This window comes from Vollenhovia emeryi, unplaced genomic scaffold (assembly GCF_000949405.1).
Source record: "Vollenhovia emeryi isolate VEMERY1.0 unplaced genomic scaffold, V.emery_V1.0 DF939231.1, whole genome shotgun sequence".
NCBI classification, from domain to species: domain Eukaryota; kingdom Metazoa; phylum Arthropoda; class Insecta; order Hymenoptera; family Formicidae; genus Vollenhovia; species Vollenhovia emeryi.
In genome coordinates, this window is record NW_011967135.1 from 333761 (window position 1) to 358579 (window position 24819).

Genomic DNA, 24819 nt, shown 5'->3' on the forward strand with positions numbered 1-24819 from the left:
ACGAGTCCTTTGTACGCACACGAACGGCGATAATTCCCTGCGCTTTTAACAAAATCGGTCGGCACTGTATTTTCCTGCCGATGTCGTTATCGCGCGTACTCGAGATATTTGTACATAGTTCCGAACGCACGTCGAAATCGCTATTGCACAAATATCCGTTATATACGCTTGTTGTTTGGTTTTGTTTGGAAACGCGCGCTCCTACTCTGCAAAAACTAACGAGGCGGGCTGGTTGGATAAACGAAAAAAAAAATTAGGATTAACTTCGATTCGGTGCATTGTACCGTTATGCATTTTCGTAATCGTAAGCGAGTAACGATACTCACATTCGGTTATAAATTGAATCATTTTACCATGGCGACGCCTTACAAAGGAGTGTGGGACGCGCCACTAGTTAATCAATACGTAACGGATTCAGTAGGTATATTTGCACGCTCTAAGGACACGCTCTTGCGATCGTTAATTTTATTTCATCTCGATTCCCATTCCCGCGAGAGACAGCTTTCAGATAGAATTTGTTCTGCACGCGTTGCGATGTTTATCAATAGCTTTTTCAAAATAGTAGGAGATGATGAACCTATAAGATCGACCAGGAAGATGTTGTATGCAATCGAATATACATATAAAGTTTCTACCGAGAATTGGTAGATAATTAAAAACATCAGTTACAAAACTAAATCTTTGTCAATTTATAAAATTACTATACGTAGTTATTCGTGTTACATATCGTTTTTAACAACGATTCAAGATTGTCTGTTTACATGGTGAAATAGTTTCTGGCGAATGCAGATTTTCTTTCGACCTTTTTTACAGTTTCAGGTGTAGATTGAACGAACCAACAACCCAGAAAGAACTGGGACAACCTTGTCCGATGGCCTTGTCAAAATGACAACTAAAACAGGATCGTCCGAGAGACGAGCAGACATGTCGCAAAATCAATGACGTTGTAACGCGGGCCTCGTTTTCTTTTTGTTGCAGGTAAATTCGAAATGGACGGTCTGCTGGTGCCCGGCACGATATGCGACCACGAGTTCGTCAGTTCGCAATCGACGCCTCAGTACGGACGATTTTATTCGCCGCGGTACCCATCCTCCTACCCGAAGAACATCCGGTGCTCCTACCTCTTCCGGGCAAGGTAACTAATCTGACCTACCCTTGTGAGCCCATGCGCTCTGTTCCGGAGAGTCTAATCCATATATAATGTATCTCCGCTGCTAATCTCCGCCGTCGCCATATATCTACCGCTTTAGCACGTTTAATGACGACAACCTGTAATCCTGCTCGCAGTTCATTAACACGCAATCTAACGTATCGAAGGACGTTCAATCATATCGAACTCGGCATGCCGTTTGTTTCGCACGGCGTTCAGAAAAAGGTTTAATTTCCAGCGCAGACCACTAAAACTCGGCGTACTGGTTTTAGATACGAGGTCATGTTGAGTTTTGGTACTAGCGCGGTTCTCCCCATCATCAGAAATTTTCCGGCTTCCTACCCAGCTCAACTTTCGTCGTTCCTCATCTCGGTTCCTTGTTACGTGGCCGCCAAAAGTTTACGTCCGTCCTGTCGCAAGCCGTTTCGCAGCACAGCGGCATAAAAGCTGCACTCGCGCCCAGCTAGCGGAGGAAAAACCGGCAAGTTCTTGGCATGATCCCTCGCAGGAAGCGTTGCTATTCTCTAGCCGGTCCCACGGAACAACACCGAGAGGGGCTAGACCTCGTCGCGATTTACGTATGAAAATGTAACGCAGTGTTAACCGACAAAACGTTAAACGCGGTAATATTAATTTACCAGAGTACACGTAGAAGAGAAAAGTAATTTATTATTCTCCCCCTTAATCTATTTTAGAGTATTTATTTAGCCTATTTACTTATCTAATGGGATTTCACAGTTTTGCGTTATATCTATAATACGTCACAATTCACGCTACGTATCGTTTGCACAGTTCATTGATTTCCGTGGATGTCTGATCTACGTGCAGCGATCAAAGGAAATAGTTAACGGCGTCGAGTCAGAACGTCGCTCAATCGTGATGAATTTAATCGCGGCGCCGGGCTAGTATGCGCGAGTGCGATTTCCGTAGTATTGTGGGTTGCTGCTTAATTACAGTAATTGTATCAAAGTAGCGTGTGTAACCCTATATGTCTAACAGTTATGTCAACGCAGCGCCGTTCGCTATGCCAGCCGCTATAAAGCCGGCGGATACATATACGTGTACATACATACGTGCGTGCAGTCTATCTGCTAGGTATTCATGACACTCGCTCTATATTAACGTACCACACTGTTCTCGATGCCTCGACGGCCTTTATCCGACGCCATCATCGCTACGAGTCTTTCAATGATTATTCTCACACGTGAGGAAGAAACGCGACGGAAAGAAAGCAGAGGGGAAAACAGCACAAGTACAAATATATTCTGGTTCTTCTTTCATAGCTTCATCAAGCTACATATTTGTTAAGTCTTTATAAAGGCACTTTCTATCACTCAGCCATAAATCTTTTTTCGTAAAGAGATTTGGTCCCGTCACATTGTTCACGGCCGCCGTCGCCGCCGCCGCCGCCGCCGCCGTCGTCGTCGCCGTCGTTTTAACAAATTCATACGCTAGGTGCGCTTATAATGAAATTAATTACAGCTCTCGCCCATCTTGTTTCATTAGTACCACGGGGAACAAGATAAACCGCGCGCGTGTGCCGCTGCGCCGCGCGGTACCGCTCGGACGAAAAATGCATGTAATAATATTTCCGTATTCATAAAAATGCAAGTTTTAATATCGCGAGTTATATAGCGTTTACCATGGCTTTTATACAGTAATAAGTGGCGTTTTAATGTATTCATCTGGGATAAACGCACGCGGAGTAACTTAGTTAATTGTGTTTTAGGTTGAAGGAGAGAATCCGTTTGGTCTTTGAAGAGATTTCTCTGCAAAAAGGAGATCTAAGGCGAGTATTGCATTTTTATTTCAGATTTTCTAGCGTAGTATGGAAAACGTGACATACGTATCGTATTAAATGAGAAGTAATGACGAACAATAACGGAGAGTAAACGCGAGGCAACACGAATTAGAGATCGTACTAGTTGTCTCCGTGGCATTTTCCACACGCGCCGTTTCAAAATTTCTCCCCATCATAAATGGTTTACAAATTTTTCCTTCCGGTGCATCCCGAAGTTGATAGATTTGCGGGAGCAACGTTCGGTGCATCCGTGGGAAAAAGTTTGCCGTACGTTCTTCGCATATCCCGGATAGAAATTGAGTTCCGCAAGTTACGAAAGAGAAAAAGCTGGGGAGATTTAGCGGGAAGGATCAAAGTCGTGAATTCACCAAGTATGACCGGGGCTGCCTCGTCTATGTAAAAGATGCGCCATTAAGCCCCGTCGGCTGGTAGGACGGCATTGGCGCGACCTGTCGATTTAAAACTTTGAAACTGTCGTCCGTGTGCGGCGTGTTGAAAACAGCGCGTAGCCGAAACCGCGAGAGAGATGTCCGGATGGACGTAAATGGAGTACGGACGCAGAGACATGTCCAGATGGCTGGCTTTCCATTCAAGTGATAAGTAGAGCTTTAGACGTTACCGCTTTTCGTACGTATTGATTTACCTCTTATTCGGCAATTAAGGCACGTTTCAACAATTCGCTTGTCACTGACAATGAGTCAGTTTCGTTTTACTTGAATCTTAATGTTAGCCTGATGTTGCGCTACATTAGAAAATTTATTTACTTCTTATTCGATAATCAAAGCACGTTTCAAGAATTTGCTCGTTACAGAGTTTCCGTTTTACATTAATCTTACAATTAGTCCGATGTTACGTTACATTAGAAAAAAGTAACGAGCATTTTGTTATGCTTTCTACGTATATTCAGGATATTTTAGCACAGCTTCGAGATTCCACCCAACTCCCACTGCATTTTCCAGACCAATAACCCTACAACTCGAACAAGACACGTAATGAAAGCCGCAGGGCTGTTAAAAACTTTAAGTTTGTGCACACTTATACGTGCACACGTACACTATCGCCAAAAGCGCAACATCCGTTCGCGTAGTTTCAAGAAAAAATTATCCAAGTTGGAATTACGGGAGTATTCAATCGTTACTACCGAAGACGAACACATTTTTATAGCTTTGGTAACAAATTTTATTAGTTTCGCTGGCGACTTTACCTCTTTCACATTGAAACAAAATGTGAAAATGTATCTCTCATTGCGATAAAAAAAATATTAAGCGTAGTTTACTTAAAATTAATTATTTGATAAACCAGTACATTAATTTATGTTGTTAGAGGCAAAAATGATTCATCTTTTTATTAGAAAATAAAACTTACGTGAAAGACGTTCTCTTAAATTTTAACTTGGCGGGTACTTATCGGAGTCTAAGAGGTATTGTGAAGCAAATGTCTTTCTATTAGTTATCTATAGATAGCAGCAGAGAGGAATCTGCATATCATTACTGTGGCAACTTAAGTACGAGGCATTTTTCTCACAGATCTTAAAGCTTTTGCGTGTGCCATTTTCTGGAGTATGGTAAAGATTTACACACACGAATCACCATTGCGCTAATTGTAAATTACGACCTGTCAGTTATTAACGTTTAAGAGTTAACGAGATGCAATAACGAATATCAGGATCATGAGAGTGTAGGCGAAACTTTTCTATTTAAAACTTTCTCTCCTGATACAGCTCCGTATATTTGCTACAGATCGAGCGGTGTAGACGTCAGTCGGCGCGCTGGCAATATTCAGCAGATAGATTAAGGACGCAATGGGGATTTACACGGGAAATAAAGTCACTCCCGATCTTAATTTAGTATATTTACCACTTTTTAATTTAATTCTACAATTGCCATTTAGAATTGACCAACGAAAACATGCGTCGATGCTCGAGCGTAATCTGTCGTTCCCTCCCGAGTGACTCCAAGCCTTTCAAATCGGATTAATTTCGAGTAAAACTTGTCTGTACTCGTGGCAATCGTAAAAGTTACTCCGTGATATCCGAGGATTTTATCGACTAGGCGACGACGCGAATAGATGATAATCGGCGTCGATTGGCTCGGCCAGCTTGGTAAAACATTTAGGTCGAGGTAGCGCGAGATAGAGATTCGACACTTAGGGAGGAGTAAAACCAAACGAACCATTAAACTAATCAAACGAACTCGTTTGAATGTTTGCCGAGGAGCGGTAATGACGGTGGGTGTCGCGTCGTAAGCGTTATCCTCGCTGCCGAGAGACGTTGATGCAGAATCCTGCTGAAACTGACTCACTGCCGATGAACGACACGCGAGACGCTAACAATTTCAAACAACTTGTGTCGTTTAATATTCTTTAGGGTATTCCTTAGTCTTTTTCTTGAAGACACTTTTTCTTTTCCAAATTGTTTTCTCCACGCGTGTACTTTTTCAGGTATATTGAGAATGTGAATAAATTATTTGAATGAAAACGATACGCAACGGCCAGAGCGACAGCGAATATCGTTACGTACTACGAATATCGACTTTGCAAATTGAAAAACATTAGATTTCTAAGATATGAGATAAATGTAAAATACTTGTATCAATTATTCGTAGGTAAGTCTCCTATTGAATAAAATTGATCGTTATCGAAACTATACTCGTATGTTGAAACATATATGTTTATGAAGAAAATGTCACATGTGTGATTGAAAAGGAGCCGTTTGATGTATTTGGAGAGATATCCGTATCAATTTGCAATTTCCGTACAGTAATATTCCGCGAAGAGATAGGCTTGTTTGCGTAGCATGTTTTTCGCGTTGACCAATGAACGTGCGAGTGAACGATCGATCGACGGACGAGTTTGCTGTAATTTGAACGCTGCTGTACGTATTGAACTTGCTACGTTTTATGAGCGTTCCATGTGCGTGCCGAGAATAATCGCGGTCGTTAGATATATCTCGTTACGCCGCGCGAGGAGCGTTCGTGAGTTGGTCTTCCGCGATCGGTACTGCTCCTGAGTACTTAGGGTATACGCGGGGCTGATGTTCCGTGTACTTACGGCATGCAAATCAGCGGGAGACCAGATACATTCGCGCTCGCCGACCCGAAGGGATCTGATGTATTATCAGTCCATGAATGAGAGATAGCCTCTTCCTGCGCGCGACTCCAAATTTTACGGTCGCCAATACGTCAAATTGCTAATGCTTCAGATATTACTGGCATAAATCTGCCAGGCAGTAATACTGCCAGCTAGACTACCGATCCTTTCAAGCTAGTTGCCATAGATCCTCCTGTCTCCTCGTTTTCCTCTGGTTAGTGCCATTGAAAACGTGACAAGCTTGGACTCCATATGCACGTGCTGAAGATCGGAATATTTTTTCGAGCGAGTCCTATATATTTCACTCGAGCTGTATTTCATGTCGAGATCTCGCTCTTTTTCCCTCTCATTCTCTCTCTCTCTCTTTTTCAATCTCTCTCTTTTTCGTGTTTCTTACATGTAGCTCGGTAAACTTCATATTCCGCCTACGAGCGCTACGAATACCTTGCAAGATATTTACGAGACGAATTCTACCGAACTACGTTCCTATCGGTCTTTGTTAAGGATTTAAAGCCAGTTATACGAATTTAATGCACGATTTTCGCAGCTCGTTGTAATTAACTTGGCCGCAACGCGATCTCGACTTGACAGCGATAGCGTACTTTTACGGGAATTCTCGCCTTTTAAATCCCCCCGTAGTGTGTGCCGGTTACACCTGACCTCTAAATCCTTTGAATACGGTGTGGACCACGATTCTACTTAACCCACATAAAGTTCCTCTCTGCGCGAAGACTTAGAGCTGAGAATGGTGATTGGGAGGTCGACTTGGAGAAACGAGAGGTGCCTGGGGACTTGCAGTTGCAGCGTGCAGGAGTTAATCCTTGATAAATCCTCGAACTCTGTCCTAATTCAGTATTGAGCTCCCTTAATTTCATTCCGTTAGTGACCTTTTAACTTTGAACTCTCAAATGAAAATCAATGATTTTGCGATTAAACTGCGAAAATTGAGAAAAATACTCAAGCAGATAATGTCGTGGTAAGGCTGAACAATTATTTGCCTTTATCATCAAACAATGACGTTTTATACGCAAATTGTATAATTCTCGTAAAAAATAACTCCACGAAGAAAATATGATTTAAATATGATTTGAAAAACCAATTTTTGCGAGCGTAACAGCTCATGAGTGTAAGAAGTGACGCGCTCATGAAATTTGAGAAAATTGTGTACACACCCAGGGCTAGCTCACATAATACGAAAACAAATGTAATTTTTACAGCGAGTGCAACGAGATATGAATAATAAGCAATTTTCAAATCGTATTACGCTATTACACAAATCTCGGTATGGAAGCAACATAGATGAAAATAAAAAGAAAATATCATCCTGAAAGTAACTAGCTTTCGCGTCCGCGCGTTTTCGGATAAAATATTAAAAATAATTCTTTTTAATCGAATCTATTTAGCTCGACAGCGAAATTGATCCAAGTACAGATGTACGCTTAATGTGATAAGAAGAGATTAACGTTAAAATTGTTTTTTAATATTTTAAAGAGGTGTACACATATATTTCTGCAGACACATATTACTATCTAAATTTTTAAGCTGTCTACTTTATTTGGCGGTGGTTTTATTTTGTGAGTATAAAACTGGTACCAAATCTCATTTAAACTTCACTCTATATTCTGTTTCGCACGTTTTATCGGGGTCCGGCTATAGCCTGTAGCATAGTGATTCACGAGCAATTGGCTGCCAATGTGGCGAAAACCGGGGATTTATTTTTATAACAAAATTTGTAATTTGTCAATAATTAATTTCTATAGCGTTGTGCAATTTATTCAATCCGAAAATATTGAGATATATGTATATTTCTTAAATAGTTGACGCATCTAATCCCTTGCGACAAAGATATTCTATCAAGAATACTTATAATATAATCTTTCTTTATAGAAATAATATGTGCAATTTTTTAGCGTTGAGTAAAAATTAATTGATATTCTTATGTATGTCGACGGATCCAACGATGTTTATGTAACAGGATAAATGGATCGAATATTAGCTGACGTATTTATACGAAGTGGTTATGGTAAATAAATGCCTTCGTTGTGTAACGTCAAATCAGAGAAGAATATCCGAACCTGACGAAATAACAATCGACTCGTGCAATTATTAACTTTTCACGCTTTCATGAAACATGTATACGGTTATAACTGGATTTTCGTTTAATCTTCGTTTATCAAAGCTTTATATACACCGCTAATTATTTTTTAGTAAATAAAATCAATAACGCGAGGTAATAAATAACTCGAAAAAGAGATTTTATTTTACATTTGCAGAAATAATCGACTGGAATGCGCATTCTACAATTAGAAAAATAGCGATTTAGAAGGAGAATTGGATGAATATGTCAACTGAAATATTATAATCGCAATATTATCGGTTATAGCTAGCGCGGGAATTGAAAGACGATATAGTGGGAAATACGGTGGACAAATCTGCGATCGATAGCGTTAATTTATGTCGTGGCCGATGGCACTTTCTCCAAGACTGGTGGTAAAAATCTGTAAGAGCTCGGGTAAGAGCTGAGAAATGCCTCCATATATCAACGTTAAGCCGCTCCGTCAGATGCACTCGGATATTATCGTGAATGGTGCTGATGGATACCGAGAGACTCCTCCATCCAACACTCGATACACTCCCACTCTACCCGAGTGCACGCTTATAGCACGCACTCGTTCGCTCATATAAAGTTATAGTTGGGGGAACTATCGACAGTATCAATAATCCCTTCCTATGGATATAAGTAATGAATAATCCCTTACTATATACGTTAACTTGCGAAAAGTTTAATAAAAAGAAAAAGAAGACGTAGAGCGGTTCTTTGTATCGCCATTCGATACTTCAACGTGCTTTCACGCTTGAATTCAAGTTTCCAAAGGTAAACGCTACTTTAACGATATTCATGGAATAGCCACTGAGACATAGTAGACGAAATACGAATAAAATCGACGAGAGCAAAATGGAGTCGGTGATGGCCCGAAGTAAATCTTGTTGGGCACTTGAAGAATTCCGTGTACACACTCCGGGCGCGCGATGCTACGCTAGATTAACTTTGATAGACGGATTTGCTTGCCTTCGCGTTCAGTTCACTTACGCGCACCACTAACTCCATGGTTAAACTTTTCAATTTGATTGTTTTAAACACAGATCTGAGGGATTTGCGTCTGCTCATTATAATAATTCAAATACGGCGATCGAAATTGAGGAATATCTCGTCGTGCCTCTGTCGATTCGCGAGAGAGATATATAATAAAATATCTTACGGCGTTACATCGGAGAAAAATGAATACTGTCGTGCGCGTGTAAATGAGGTCAGAAGTCGCACGTGTAGGTTCAGTGGCGAGGAAGCGGAACGGCAGGCGGGACAGAGATGGCTCTTTAATCTCTGGCTCTTCCGACGATAATCTTTCTCTGCCAACGTAATTGCTTAACCTGTGCAAGTAATAAGGTTATCCCGTCTGCCGTCATCGATCAAGCCTTTAAATCGATCGATTCGTCGATCCCGTCGATGTAGTGCACGATTCCTACGAGCGAAGGCACCGGAAAGATGTAATACTCTCCTTCGGTACGATCGAGCGGAGTAGTTGGCGTACACGTATGGAATGAATCGTCGGTCGTTGAGATTCTCTCCTTGGCCTGCCGTCCACCGCTCGTCTTGCCGACGACGCCGTCCTTTGTCACCGTACACTCTTCACAGTTTCACCTTCAACCCCACTGAACTCGCTTTGTCCCACCTTTCGTCTCTTTTGTCTTCTCCTTCGGTTCCTCCTCACGCGCGTTATTTAGACGAGCCGCAGCACTCTCAAAGCGAACTTAACATTCTTCGTTGCCGAGAATCTCGAGGACACTCTCTCTCTCTCTTTATTCGTGCGTCCCATTACGAGATATAAATCTTAATGGAGGTAAACTCCTACAAAGACGCTTTAACATTTTTAACGTATTGTTAGATGCAAACGTTAAAGCAGCAAGATTACGTTAACATATTCTTAATGCTTAACAGCACAAGTGTCGATTGAAAGAGAATATTTTAATTTCTCAGAGCGGGGATTAGTCACGACTGAAGGTAATGTACCGATAAGTTGCCGGCTTCTAACGAAAGGCACATCCTGTTACAGTTGCCTGAATAGGGCGGATTTAATCAGGGTGCACGACGGAACGGATTCAGGGGCGCCCACAATAGCCGTACTCTGCAACCAGGGAGCGGAAGTGGAGGTACTCAGTACGGGACCAGGTCTCTATGTCGAGTTCGTCGCTAATTCCGAATGGCCGGGCCAGGGTTTCAAGGCGATGTTCCAATTCCAGCCATTGGACGATGCGCTGCATCCTGGTCAGTAACGATCGAACGATGATTACTCGTCGACATCACGAAAATCCATCCTTCCGACCATCCTTCGATCCCACCACCACGGCCACGCTCCTCTTTCTTCGGCACCGTCTCATCTCCTGCGATGTGTAAGACCGCGGCTATTGACGGCATTTCCGCTCAGGTGAGTCCCTAAAGTCATGGGACGAGCCATTAAATTATCCATTGCCTTGTACCACGTACTGAGGAATAGACATGGGAAAACTAATAGATTTCGCTATGTGTTCGGATCTAGATTGTCCATTCTTCTCAATTGTTTCACACTTTTCTGTTCTTTCTAAAAAATTCCTACATTCGCGATAGCCAATTTTTTTGCTTTTTATCATTTTATCTCTTCTGACTATTCAGTGTCATAAAAATTCTCATTGTGTAAACATATCGAAATTTTCATTTTCTATCTTTATTAAAGTACACTCACATCTTTGTGATAGACATAAATATAAAGAATGATTGTAAAGTCTAAAAGAAGTTATTAAAAATTTAATATTAAATTATCGAAATAGGTTGCAAACTCGGTCGGTACCGTAGTTTCAAATAGAACAAGTTCAAAAGCTCGACATAACGCGTCGCTATACTGAAGCGTGAAAGCGCCATGAAACAGAGCTTTTGCGAAGCTTTCCAATAATGCTGGAGCTTTTCACGGTCGGCAAGGAAGATCGTCAAGCTTCCCAGCAAACTGTAACACCCGCAGAGGAAGCTTGCGTTAGCAGGCTGGAAATGTTCTTTGCTTACTTGGTAATCGGCCAAACCATCCACCATTTTTCAGACATATTTGGTTTGTCCTTTGCATTTACCTATTGTTATTACTATATTTTTCGACATTACCATTAACAGATATACGACAATAAAATGACAATTATATTTTGATATATTGATTACCGTATATTAACTACAGAGTTTCTGACGTATTAAATTGTATATCACGATACGTGGATTACTACAAGGCGGAATTGTCGATAATGCCTTTGGTCGTTACATCAACATGTATTAAATTAATTAATATCGATATTAATTATCAATTTAATTATTATTTTGGGAAAATGTAAAGGTTAGACGCTGGTATTCTCATTTTGAACAAGAATACACCCTTACGTATTTACAAGACAATGAATCATGCGGGTAGATCCTTTGTACTATGGTAGATTGGCTGCGGTCCATTGCATACGCGACTCCCTGTTGTAATTAACGGCACTGTATATTCTGGGGATAATTACAATAATGTGTTTCAGAGCCGGACAAGATCCCAGGGGCCGTTACGGGGAACCTCAAGTACTCGGTCATCGGACCAGCTGTCAGCGCTACTAGTAAGTATACATTGCATGCTGTGCACGCGATTTATCACCTTTCTTAATCAATAATTGCCTCGCCGCGTCCCACGGCACTTCCTCCACAAAAGATAAATTTGTGCAAGCTAAAGTACTGTAAAATTGGAATGACAGGCTTTCCCTCGGTTAACCGTGAAAAAAATACAAGGACGTCTGTCTGCCGATAAATGGTACGGCTTGCCAATTTGTATCATAATTAATTAATTTATTAGATCTGATAGATTAATTTTATAAAGAAAAAAAAGGAAAAATTATCGTACCCGTGGGACTTTCAAACGACTGAAATGTAATCTGGGAAACGTGACGCACAGTCTAGGAAACAGGATACCTCGATGTAAAATAAAATTTTACTTTAGACGTAACATACTTTTACGAAGTCTGAAAGAATAAGGGTAACATCAGCCCCTGGGGTATATGGTTCCTGTCGTTGTTTAAAAGGATTATTTTGATATCTTCAACATGAATGTCGGCGAATACGTGTAGAAATATGATTTTCCCCAGAGCCCTCGGCACATAACTTCTCCGTAACGCGGCGGCGTATAAACTTTGTGAGTACTTTACGCTTGTAGAATCATCACCCGTATGTTATGGACGATGGTGAAAGCTCGACGGACTCCGAACTTTACGGCTTTTTCATGAAAATAAGATGCTTGTCTTATATCCTAAGTATTCACCATAAATTCAGTTGACAAGTAGCTCCTGTCGATGACTCGACTGCCGTCTGCCTGTTTATTCGTGGCTCCAAACTCGAAACTTATTTCGTCTTTTATTGACAATTGTTAAGGCGCAATTTAGCAGCGTTCGAATACGACGTGAGAGGACACACGGCTAGACCTATAGATTCATTATGTTACAACGTATAATTTTTTTTATATTAAAAGCAACAATCAAGTCTCTCTCTCTCTCTTTCCGACTTACAACTTTTGCGTGAATGAAAAGTTATCTACAGAAATGACTTTCGACGCTTGTGTATATGCTCATACAGTCCTTAAACATTTAATTACATGCATTCAAATTACTCAAATACTCCCAGGCTTGACTCTAATCTCAATTTGTACGTGGGACTCTAGACCTCAACGTGTTTACTCATGTAAATCTATCTCTTAATACGGGTGAACAACAACAGCTGCGGCGTACGTAGGAATGCGTGACAATGAGAACCTTTACCAGCACAACGGAGTCATGAGAGTACTCGAGGCTCGAATGGGAGCCATCGCTATGAGACACCGAAGCTTATGAAGGTCGATCCTATCCTGTCTTTCAACTCTCCTCCACACGACGCTTAGGGTTACCGTAAAAGCTGCCGTAAAACCGACGCGCGGTACATCCACCTGCTCATATTCGCAAAGCGCTTCAAAGTATTACATTTGCGCGCCCTAGATGCGCAATTAATATATATATATTTTCGTTGCGTAATGTTTAATAAAAACGGTCGACTGCGTTTGTTTAGCTTTCCGAGTAATATTATACAAGACACAGCCGAGTGGAAACGAGCAGTTTCTCAAACACCTCAGCGATCGCCAAGGGATGGGTTAATGGTCACGAGAGGAAGATTGAAATGTTTTCAAAGCGACATCGGTAGATTTCGATCACAGATCTACGGCACGTTTGTGCACCAACTGTAATTACGTAAAGTGAGAATGAGCAATGTCGTCGTAGCGAGAGTGGGTTTCATTTACGTAATTGGTTGGTTACGTGAAAATATCGTCGGTTCGCACCGTGAAAACCTACCGAGGGCTAACTTCTGCGTATTCTCGCCTTTTTCCCCGTCTTCCCTTTTTAATCGAACGGGAGCGAAACGGACGTCGATAAGGTAATTACCGCAGAAATTAAGTGCGGCGATAAATAGACGGAGGAAGTTGTTCTATCGGAAACGGATGGTCAAGTTTCCACTTTTTTTTTCTTCTCGCGCTCGACTGTGAGAGAAGGAACAAATTGCGTTCACCGGGACGGTATACAGTGAGCGCAATAACGCGTGCATGCAGGATCACTTTATAGGTCCCTCGTACAGTGCTGTTTACCGTACGACGCGGAGTGAAGCGAATAAGCAATAAATAACGTCCGCGGACAAACTCGCGCGCGTCGACGAGGGTAATGTTCCGCTAAACGTATATACGCGTTAGCTCCCCGAAAAATAACGTATTTCGTCGCAGATAATGTCAGCCGCGAGACGGTAAATTCTGATGGCTATGCCAGACCGCTACGCCACGCCTCGTCCTCGGCGAGAAACCGTACGGACGAGATCCGGCTGGAGAATGCGAGAGAAACGGAAATGATGGATCGAAATTCTACAATTTTCTCACTCAGTTCGGGAAAGTGCTATGTATGTGCTATGCTCGCACGATGCTAACTTTGCAAACGACGTAACGTTGTTTCCCGGTATTTTACGCTCGTCTCCAAGCCGGAAAGTACGCTTTCCTGTGAAACTAATAATAACTTTCTGCACTGCGCACGCTTTACACTTAAGATGTAAGTGTCGCAAACTTGCTACGACGTACCGAGCGATAACAAATTTCCTTTACTATTAGAGCGATTTAATTGCCGATGAAATATCGTTCCTTCTGTCAAGGGCTAGAATAAGAAGATTCTTCTTTTCCGCGAGGATGATAAATGTTATCCGGACAGTAATGCCGTATCGCGTTACCCTCCGATTATTCTACGAGATCGTTTTTATCGAATCCTTCAAATTCACCACACCACATTTATACGCGATACGTGAACTTTGCCAGTACGATCGGTATATCGATGCCGCCGCGCTGTCGGGCAAATCTAAAGAATCGGGAATAACGGCTGTCAATGAGTTCGATGATGCGCGATACGCTATTTCGTAATTGCGATAATGTACCACAGCAATATTGGTAAACTCTTGATTAATGTGTCGTTATGGCTCATAATTTATGAACGGTATGACAAATTTACATGGCCGTAAGTGGAGCGCAAGCACTCCAATTTTATATTCTTGAATATTCACGTTATTCATCAGTTATGAATATGTACGCTCGTCTAGCGCATTGCACACGCATCTAGTTAAAAATATTCTGCTAGCATGCTGATCAGGTATACAGGTGTATGCATAATGGTAAATTTCCTACATAATGAATGGCACATTGATGTCGCACGCCCCAATCGCAGATATTGTTTGTCATACGCTAATTTATTGAACAGCAATGGCCGCAAACACGTATGAACGTTGCGTTGTACGTTGCGAGAGAAAAGAGATCCCCTCTCTAACATTTTCTGCGCAAGATTTCGATAGTCGCGCTAACAGCGATAACTCTTCTCCTCACTTACCGAGAATTCGTCAACCGAGCCGTGATCTTGGCGATAATCGATCGTTCAATGTTCTCACTTAAGTAAGATTATTGTCATAAATGCAACGTAATCGAGGGCGAGCGCGTCAAGCCTTTATATGCAAACGCGTCGTGATAAAACGGGAGAGATGATTACATCGCCGATGATGAGAGAGAAAGAAAGAGGGACATTGATGTAAGAACAATATAATACGTGCTATCCTCATGGCTCTACCGGCGACACCATCCAACACAATGAGCTTTCATAATAACGTCGGCCCATAAAGCGTACCCACCTGCGTCTACACATATGTGTCGGATGCAGAATGATCCACTAGAAACGAAACGACCGAGCGTGATAAAGTGGGTACTAAACCGGCCGCGGCGAAAAAAACAGACTTGTAGGATCCTATTATCGACACTTGTCCGGCGGATATTGCGTACGCGGAACACCGAAATTTACAGCGGAGCATTTTATCCCTCTCTCGCCTCCCCAAAGAAAGTTTCTCCAAATTGTTCCTCCGCCGTTACGGCGAGAATTATTACGATGTTCGTGTGTCAACTACGGGAAAAGAATTTAGAGGATATACATACACATGTAATATACAGGGTGAGTCATTTTAATTTACCACCCCTAATAACTTATTTGGTTTTACTTTGAGAACAAGATGTTTCGGACAACAGTTGTTTGGTTCCGAGGAGGCCTAAGATGGTGTCTATTAATTTGACCTTGAATAGTTGCTTCAGGGTCACCTGCAATTTTTTAATTGGAACCCCCTGTTATATTCTACTAATTAATATGAACAACTTTTTGTCTGAAACATTTCTCGATTTGTCTAATACTTTTTGAAATGTTCAAGAGAAAATTGACAACTTTTTCAATATTACACGAATTTACATACAAAAATTTACATACTTTAAAGATTGAAAAAGTTATCAATTTTCTCTGGAATATCTCAAAAGGTATTAGGCAAATCGTATATAATATAAATTGCTCACAAAGAACATTTATCACTTTTTTAATGCAAAGTATTCTACATAACGCATTTAAACGCATGTTGAATTTATCGTATCGAAATGCGTCGAAATTGATTGCATTTCCTTTTCTATTTGAATAATTGCTACGATTCCCGCGCAGCTATATAGAATATAGACCGCAAAAGCTATTCATAAACATTATGCGGCATTAACATGTAGCCGGGAATACGCGCGCACCTTACCGTCTAGGAATCATACGGGATGCCGATAAATCGTCGTGACTGCAAGCAGTGGATCTCTCGCTGGCGAGCCGTCGATTCGGCGACTGGCTATCGATTTCTCCGGTGTGCGGTCGGGATACCGAAATCGAGCGTCCCGAGGTAAGTCCCGGACTGTCGGAAATGTATAAGATCCATCTCGCGCGCTTTTCAGGGATTGACGTTGAAAGAGTCGCGATTTACGTTAGCCCTTTTCTCCATGGAGAAAAGAGGAAGAGAGACGACAGAGGGAGACGGTGACCCCTCGGAAGCCGTAGAAATCTAATAGACCGCAAGCGAGGATGAGATATTGGCTCAGAGATCGCTCGCGATCGATGAAGCGTAACAGTACTTACCCTAGCGTATCGTGAAATTCGTATTCAACCCGTTCTTGCGGATACGGGACTTTCCCGATCGTTTTATCGCCTTGTCCGCGCACGCCTTGACGATTGAATTAACAGCGCGAGCGAATCTAGCATCGATAGAGCGCGTGCCTTTATCACGTTTTCTTTGATTTTTCGCGGCTGAAAGATGATAGCTAATCATTCCAACGCCTATTAGCACGCCTATTAATACTCGCGTAAAATTGCACTGATAAAGGCGTTTACGCCACATTTATATGTTTAATGAACTGTGCATTAAATTGCTGCGAGAGAAGTTTACCGAGCAGGGCTGTACGCCATTTGCTGTTGATAAAGACAAACGAGTTTTCCGATTTGCGAGTCTGGAATTGGTCGCGTAAGCGTAGTGGCTATTCAACACTCGCCACATCGATCATACTTTTTTCACTACAATTGTATAGTTGTGCTGATGACAAGTAAGTTTTCAGACAAGATTATTTATACGTATAATGAACGTTAAGCTCATACATTCGACCCATCTCTAAACTAGGACGAACGTTTCTCCGAATTATCATTATTACTTTTTTTTTATTAGCAATTTCGATTGTTACAGTTCTGCTAAAATTTATTGTTCGATCCCAGCAAACACCAAAGTAACAGTTACATAACATCAATATATAAATGTATACATGTTATATGTTACATGTATACATGTATATATGTTACATGAAAATATAAATGTAACATAACATGTGTACATATTGTTTCACATTGATGTTATATACTGTTACTTTGGTGTTTGCTGGGATTATTATTATTCGATTACGCTATCAATTGTCGCATTAATAAAATATGTTAAAGCGCTAAGTCGCGTTATTCCATGATTGATTTGATTAAGGTGTTCGGAGACACTTGTCGATCATCGTGGGAGAAATCGTTCGAAACGGTAGACCCGTAAATAAATTTAGAAATGTAGAGACACACCTCGCAGAATCGTGGTCATGGATTATTCCGACTAATGCCTCACTCGAGACTTAACCATTTTAAATATTACTACTAAAATGATTATTTTATACCGCCGTAGTCCATCCGATATGTGCTGGCAGTAGGTACACGACATATTCTCGCATGTGTGGAGTGGCGACGAAGCCAGTGGACAATCAAAGGAACCCGTATTAATTTTTCAACCGCCCCGTCCTTTGAAAAAGATTCTCTTGCGTTTGCGCCGAGGATTTAAAGAATTCTCTATGGGCCGGCACGTTAAACAGTAAATAAATATTTCTCCCATTTGCGAGAGATAGAATTTGCGCGGATGTTTGCTCAAAAAAACGGATATTACGAAAACTCGAATCGTATACCGGTAGAAATATTGATTACGCGCTCTTGATAGAAGCCGGTTATTTTAATCGATATTCTAAATACACCGCATTGTACGTAGACAAATGGTGTTTAGAACGTGTTCCATTTATCGCAATTACGTTTAATATCTCTGTTAATAAATGCCGCTGACCAATAAAAAAGACCAGACAGATTAATGCAATCATAAAATCTAAGCTTCAGAGCGAAACTTTCCGAAGTAATAAAGTCAATATTGGCTTCACGGTCCGCAGCAAATTTAGTTAATAATTTTTAATAGTACGCGCGCGCTATATCAGTGTTAATCTTGTTCTGAACTTTCTAATCTGCGGGGAAACGCCGAGAAGAAGCATCGGTTGTGTGTCTTCGAGCACTGATAAAGCGTGCAGCCGTCCACTTGGTTGCACCCACTACTCTATAGCAACTTGGCGGCCACTTCATCTAACAATAAGCGTTAGATTCAGCGTCAAGATGCGGTGCGAAGTTTCCCCGATTCTATCACGGATATAACGTTAGATTTAGGTGTGACGCGGTGCGCGCCCTCCCAAATCTAAATAGATGTTTCCGAAAAATTTCTAACTCGAAGGAACCGCCTCCATCCCTCCGTCTGACGCGCGATAAAATATTTACGCTCGCGCTACACGATTTCTCGATCATGAAAAAATCAGACTCACTCGCGGCTAACCGGCGGAGACGAACGGGAAGAAAGAGTTGGGAAGAAGACGAAGTAAAGGCTCTCCGGAGAGGAAGCAAGGGTAGTAAGAAGCTCTCCGGAAGCCCGCGGATTTTACCGGCAGCTTTTTCCGCGAACGAATACATTTATTACGCGCGCTTGTATCCGCGAGTTATTGCCGCGTAATCTTCGTCCGCCTAAAGTTTGCGCTAAGGCTCGACGCTAACGTTCGCGTTTTTGCGATGTTACCGCGGGAACGGTCGCGCAAAATAAAAGCCACCACCAGGACGGTCGTAACAATTATCATTAGTTGCACTCGTAGCAGCTTCGACGCGAGAGGGTAAGGAGGGATCGTAGCTGCACGGGGAGATGCAGCGCAAAACGCGTTTGCTATACTTTCTTTCATCGCCAAGTCGCTGTTCCGATAATTTCTCGGCGTAAGAAACTACCGCGACATTAAAACACAGCGAGCGTTCGATCATCAAAAAGCGTCCCTCTTTATCGCGAATTTCTATATGAGCCAAAGAGTCTGACAAGTTACTTGGCGTTATAATAGATTCGACTTGGCAATCTCTAGGTGCGTAGCGAAAGTGATTCACGCACGGTAATGTGCATTATTACCTTATTATTACCGCTATTACACCCTGGTGGATTATGAATGGAAAATGTATAAAAGAAACTCGTTATATTTGCAAATTAAAAATTACATTGTTTTAGCAGAATTATTGCATTTATAATAGCTCGCCCCCTCATAATGGAGTTTTTATTGAAAAGAACATCAATTATTTAAATGAAAAAATTATCACGTTTTATATTTTTTCGAAAGCTCCAATTACAAAATCGAATTTATTTCATTTTACAATATCTAAGCTAATTATGTGAAATTTATTTATCGCTGCTGGTATAAAAATATTAAATTGATATATACTTTTCTGTTAATAATTTACGTTTCTAAAAGATAAAAGAGATATTCTACTCGTTAACGGTACTTTTTGTCGCTTTTATTAAAAAAATGGTTACTTGCTTATCAACGGAAAATAACTTTTGAAACAAAGGGACATTTTCATCACAAGTTTTAATAAATATTTCTGAAGTATTACGGAGAGCCTTTAAATTTTCGTTACAGAAAGATCGATTCAATTCTGGTCAAAGAATCTATCGATGAAAGGAGATTGGCCATAGTTTCGGGACATCTTATATATCGTGACATTTTCTTTCAACCATTTGCTCTTTCAATTGTGTTCTCAAACGTAGAGTTTTGTCGTGATTTTATGATCACTATTTTAAGTTAAGAGGAAGAGAGGAATAAAAGTGTATCCCCGCCATTATAAAAGTTTGTAAAAACCGGATATTGCGAAGTTTAGCGAGGATGGCAAACAATGTTACACAAACAGACACGATCCCCGCGCACTTTTATTAGACACAAACACACGCGTCGGTAATAAACATTCACAGTTTCCCAGTAATTGTAAGGATGAACATTCTGTAAGATACTTTAATGGAAATTTATCATTGAGAAGTTTTAAACAATTGATTCGTACCCTCTTCTAAATGAAAATGTCCCTGATGCATAATGCATTTCGACGAAGAATTGCTGATTTTGCGCGATCAGATTTGAAGAGCAACAAACTGTAGGTAAATTATTGTTTGCAAGGACATTGACTAAATGTTAGCGATCAACGTATAACATGTATTACCCCTTAAAGTCAGGTAGAGCGACGGAAGAGGTAAGCGGAAACGCTCACGTGCACGACACGGCTTCGAAAACGGAAGTTTGAGGGATGATAGGGTGTTCAGCCTCGACAATTTCGAGGAAGTTGTGACAGTTTGTCTACGTCGCGCGGGTATCGAGGAAACTTAGCGGCACGAATAAGCTGTTTCACGTGCGTCCTCGTCAGTTTTACCTTTCGAGCCGAGCGAAAAAACTACAATGGCTAAACGAGCGCACTCAATATAAGAGCTTTGAAATCTGGATGCCTCCCGCTTAAAGTATTCCTACATTACAACGAGCGCTTCGCTTCCGATATCTATTTTTTTTTTAAGCGTAGGATTTACCGTCCGAAATAAGCTGCGCTTCGAGAGCAGTTTCTCTCGCACAATCGTCCGCTTAACCCTTTACCTAGCGCCGGGCAAAAGTGTCGAAAAAAATTTGTTTCCACCGTGAATAATGTGCACAAAGAAACATTAAAATAGCGGTAGAGTGAAAAGAGTTGACCGACACCGGAAACTATCGGCAGGTCGGCTTTGTTTTTCGGTGCAGACCGCACCGAATCCGGCCTGTCGGAGCGGAGACGAATTTTGGAGCGATGCGGGGAGGCAGCCTGCTGTGATTGCTTCGACCGGAAGTACTTTCTGGGAGCGTAGAATGGATAACAGTCCAATAAAATCTAATTTAACCGGGGAGTACAAACTAGGGGATGATACATTTTGCGGTTGACTGACTCGAAGTTGCGGTGTAGCAGACGGAAAATAGAAACGGCGATGGAGTTGGCTGTATACACTACGTGCCGGTCCGTAGTTATACGTGCCCACACGCACACCGTACACACGTATGTGTACATATTATATATTTACGATACGCGTGTATGTACGCAGGCATCGCGGGTGGTGTATGGGCGCCGCGCCGTTGGATAGAAACGATCGGCGGCGACTGCAAGCCTCGTGGGAGCGCTAGCCGCTCGGATACGATTGTAATTGGCAAGCCCATATCCTCAACACGTAATATCCTCGCTCGCTATCCCGTTCCCCGATCCGAGGTTCATTAATTCCTATTTCCGCCCGTCTACGTCCTTTCTATGAACTCGAGACTTCTGTCGATCGGTTTAACGGCGCTTTCCGTCGAAGCTCAAAAATATGTTTGCCGTTTTTCCCGTCAGCCTTTTCCCCTCATTTTTATCCCGACTTCTCTCCCCTCGCATCTCTCGCGTCTCTCGCTCGCGCGGTACTGCACGTCGTGAAAACGTCGTAAATCCGTTCTCGATGTTATTTCTCAAATATCGCTTCCTCGGCTCGTGTGTACTTCTCTCCGTCGTGCACGTCAAAACACGCTAAAGTCGTAAACCGTTTTCCGTCGTTTATTGGCCAGAGGACAGCGGAAGACTTAATCCGTTGAGCACAGAGAGAGAGAGCGACTCGCCTTTAATCTGCAAGTGGATACGTAATATTCTACTGCGATATAGATTATAGACGGGCTCCCGATAAGGCAATTTTCCAGTTTCCATCCAGTAAACTGTTATTGATGACGCATTTTATAACAAATTACTCGTTTCTTTGTCGTGTCGTTAACACCGTTACACATCGATTAGCAATAATTAACGCACAATTAACATTTTGTTTGGATCACGCTCGTTCTGTACCATTTTTGTTTAGGGCAACCGACACGCGGGCAAGCATCCGCCACGGTTGCGATAGGTATTGATCGTTAATTACGCCGAAATTAATTTATACTCGATATTACACGAAATCCTTGTTGTCCTTCACCGAGTCCCTTGTCGTCCGTAATACGTCATTAACACCGCGATATAGCTGAAATTCATTACTACGCGAAAGTTAAATTATTGCTGGGCCATAATTACTTGGAGGCACCTAAACTATGGATAGCAAAAGGATTACTCTGGGACCCTGCCGACCTAGTTGTAGCAAGACTGTGCCACGTAATACTTAATCTTCCTTAATGTTTTTAATTACGCCATTATAATAATAATACCTGTGATCCAACAAGTTATTAAAGTGGGCAAGATAATCTTTTCGGATGTTACAGAGCCCATCTATTGTCAGAGGTAACTCTTGAAAATTGCCTACGCGCGCTTTGGGACGACATATATCGTCTCCGACGTTACAATCGCGTTGACCATCGAGACCTAGATTGATGTAAAACAGACGTCCGTAGGCAACGCCGCCGCGTAAGGGCGATCGATGAAGAGGCGCCGCGCCATGTTCGCGCGTGGTGTGTAAACGGAAGTGGCCCTGCAGTGGCCCTGCTAATTCGCACGCGGCTCTTTACTAATTCGTCGCGCGCGCCAGCGGTACGGCCAACGATCCCATTTTCGTCGAAGCTCTGACGCCGGGAATTGCGAGAGTCGGACCTCCCCGGTCATAGGACTTTCATGACTTAGGGGAAACAGGGTTTCCATAACGTAGAACGGCGGATTGTGGGAATCCCCACTCCGTTGGTCGGGAGTCGCGTGCTTATCCCGTGTAGCCCATGCATAACGTTTTGCATCCGCGGAAGCGCTCACCCTTAGACCCATGGGAAACTACGTCTCGGAAGAGACGCAGAGGACACACGGAGGATTTCGCTAGCTGTCGCGTCGCGCAACGAACGAGCGGGGAAAAAAGAGGAAGAGAGGCTAAGGTATAGGGAAAAGCGTAGCCTTAACAAGAAGGCAAAATGGAGTTATCGCAGGGCGTGGATGTAGAGAGGGACTTGAAGTAGGTTACGAGCAAGTGACTACTCGTCGTGCGCTCGAGGTACTTACGTTTGCCAACGTATTCAAGTTACTGAAACAAGAAATATTTCTCTCTCGCATACGGACATAACGAAGGCCATTGAGATCTCTCTATGTATCTCACGGTTGTTTGTACATAATTGTCTGCACTACATATTTCAATCGCGCAACACTTGTATTGTGCCTCTCTCTCTCTTTCTAATTACGTAATCTCGTGCTTCGAGATAAATAATTGGAGGGAGAAATTGTATACCGGTAAAAGTCGATAAATTATGCGCGCGCCGCACGAAAGGTTTCAATATCGATTGGTAAAATTCTTTGGAGTAACGTAGAAAGCTCGAAGAGAAGTCGAATTACGCATAAGTACACGGTGAAAATATTGGCCGCATTAGATAGTGGTCGAGCGAGACTTATCGCATGCGCCATGGACGGAATCGCGAGTAGGTAGGTAGGTTTACTTTGAGAATGACGCGCGCATTCATCTTGCACGCGGAAGAAAAGCCACGGTCGTTCGGGTCATGGGGGTACTTGCAAAAAGTCCTGATTCTAGCATCCACGATTACGTGAACTGGAGCATCGCGGAAAGTTTCTCCCTGGACCCTAGCCACGGATATTTACCCGAGTGTTCACTCGAGTGTCGCCCCTTAACTTAAACTGGCCGACCGCTAAGTAGCCCCGAATTAACGCTAATGGATATCGCGCTATGAAGTACTGCCACCGATAAAATTATAAAGTTTGCCGGAGATGGCCGGCGAGATGGAAGGGGGGCCGGAAGAGTAGGAAAGTTCAGCGAGCAACGAAAGGTCCGAGAAGTGTAAAGAGGGAGACTTATAAATTTTCTGGACGGCAAGGGGAGAACGACAACCGCGGCATCGCGCGTTGGCCTACACCCGACTACGACGCGGCCTCGGGAGGTTTGGATAGAAAAGGAGCGCAGCACGGCTCGATGAGTACATTGGGAACGCGACTGTGATATATGTATGCGCTCTCGGTGGCTGCAAATGCGGCGCGGGTGAACCAAGAAGAGCGAGGCGAGGCGGAGAAGGAGTGGCGAACGAAGAATCGCGCGGTTGCGACGAAGGCAAGTTTCGGTCTACGTTAAGTGGTAAAGGGTGGTGATTCCGCGCACGAGAGGCAGAGAGGCGGAGAAATGGAAGGGGATTATGGGCCGCGATGGCTCGACGTGTCACCCGACTGAAAATTATGATTCTTCATTTAGCGCGGTGGCGCGTTCTCCTTTCTTGCGGCACTTTTAAGGCTCTAGATCTGCGTTTACGGGACGTCTGCCGTATGTTGTTGTTACATGACACGATTTACCAAAGATACCTCCAACGTACGAGCGGAGAAACCAACAATTTGTTTATATGAGAAAATCTTACGCAACTGGAAGCGACTGGAAGATGAATAATCAAACGTACACTTTTCATTCTTCCTATTCGTATACACAAATTAGTGAGAAAATTGTTATAAAAGTGTAAATTTTAAAAAGAATATTTCAAGTTGAACACAGATAAGTTTAAGAAAGGGATTGGCTGTCACGTGAGTATAAGAGAGTGTAACAGAGTTTTGCAAAGAAGTGATATCTGAAGCTTGTAACAACGAGGCGAAGTAGAAACAACAGGGATTACGGCTTACAACAGGGCGACGTGCAACCTGAATGAAAATTATAACCCCTCGTTTAACATTAGAACGTTTTCACATCTCTATCGTCTTTAGAGCTTATAACCTGGAGTTTATCGTCAGTGCTCTTTCT

General features: G+C 42.4%; 1 protein-coding gene across 1 annotated transcript in view; it reads left to right on the forward strand.

Annotated features, from left to right (window-relative positions):
* The first annotated feature begins 984 nt into the window (after nt 1–984).
* Nucleotides 985–24819, forward strand: part of LOC105560410 (suppressor of lurcher protein 1) — a 132289-nt gene continuing 108454 nt past the window's right edge. Inside the window, exons 1-4 of the mRNA XM_012009523.1 lie at nt 985–1135; nt 2880–2939; nt 10151–10362; nt 11628–11702. Of these exons, the coding sequence (XP_011864913.1) occupies nt 990–1135; nt 2880–2939; nt 10151–10362; nt 11628–11702 (493 nt within the window). The 5' untranslated portion in view covers nt 985–989. The remainder of the gene's footprint in view (nt 1136–2879; nt 2940–10150; nt 10363–11627; nt 11703–24819) is intronic.